Genomic DNA, 882 nt, shown 5'->3' with positions numbered 1-882 from the left:
TATGTATGTATACATATATATATTTATATATATATATATATATGGGTTAAAGTAAGTCGAAGATCATATAAACAACGAGACAACGAGTACACTTGCGATCATACATACCATATTTTTGGCCTTTGTAATCGCAATGGGGTCACCCTCGCTCAATGCCTCTTTGAGCTTGCCTCCCCACTCCTTGTTTTTGCCTGCACGCAATTGTAACGTGATTTAGTGTATAACTCCCAAGTATTTATATATTGGAGCCAACTTCTGCTACACTATAAGATCGCAGGAGATGCATTTGTTTTTGGTGTGTGTGGGATATCGCTCAGATTAGGTGCAGCATCGAAATAGATACACAAAGGCATTGAATGTGCACATGGTCGAGGTATTATATGCAAATACAGCCAATATCTAAATCCTAAAACCCTGATACCCTAAAATCGTGGCCAATATCCAGCGATGGCAACATCTCCAGACCAATCGCAGTTACGCAGTGGTGTGTGCTGATGGTTTGATTTCGTAGGGCATTGTACAGTTGGTATGATGTGTGTGAGTGCCTCTTATTCTAATGTGGGTGAGCGGCTCCCGAATTTAAACGGAAGTGAGACTTTGCCATACGTATTTGACAAAAACCCATATCAGAATCCGTCCATACAGTAGCATAAACCTATACAACACCGTCGGTGTGCATGATGCGTCTGCAACTACAACCCACACCCATTGTCTCCGTCCATACTTGGACATACCTTTGTAGACATAGCGACGATCTCGGAAGGCGCGTACGGTATCGATGTAGAAGGAATTTTCTCGCATGCAGATGGTGCTCTCCTTGGTTTGTTGCGTTGTGACTTTGATTTTCTTATACGCCTGTGTGTGCCATCCCATTAATTTGAG

General features: G+C 42.3%; 1 protein-coding gene across 1 annotated transcript in view; it reads right to left on the bottom strand.

The window, feature by feature from the left end:
* Positions 1 to 108: 108 nt before the first annotated feature.
* Positions 109 to 882, bottom strand: part of SARC_08985 (hypothetical protein) — a gene marked incomplete at both ends in the record, with an annotated part of 4,223 nt that continues 3,449 nt past the window's right edge. Inside the window, 2 exons of the mRNA XM_014297024.1 lie at positions 109 to 191; positions 735 to 855. Of these exons, the coding sequence (XP_014152499.1) occupies positions 109 to 191; positions 735 to 855 (204 nt within the window). The remainder of the gene's footprint in view (positions 192 to 734; positions 856 to 882) is intronic.

This window comes from Sphaeroforma arctica (assembly GCF_001186125.1).
Source record: "Sphaeroforma arctica JP610 unplaced genomic scaffold supercont1.865, whole genome shotgun sequence".
Lineage (NCBI taxonomy): Eukaryota > Ichthyosporea > Ichthyophonida > Sphaeroforma > Sphaeroforma arctica.
Note: the sequence above shows the minus strand (reverse complement) of the source record. Positions and strands in the feature narration are given on the sequence as shown.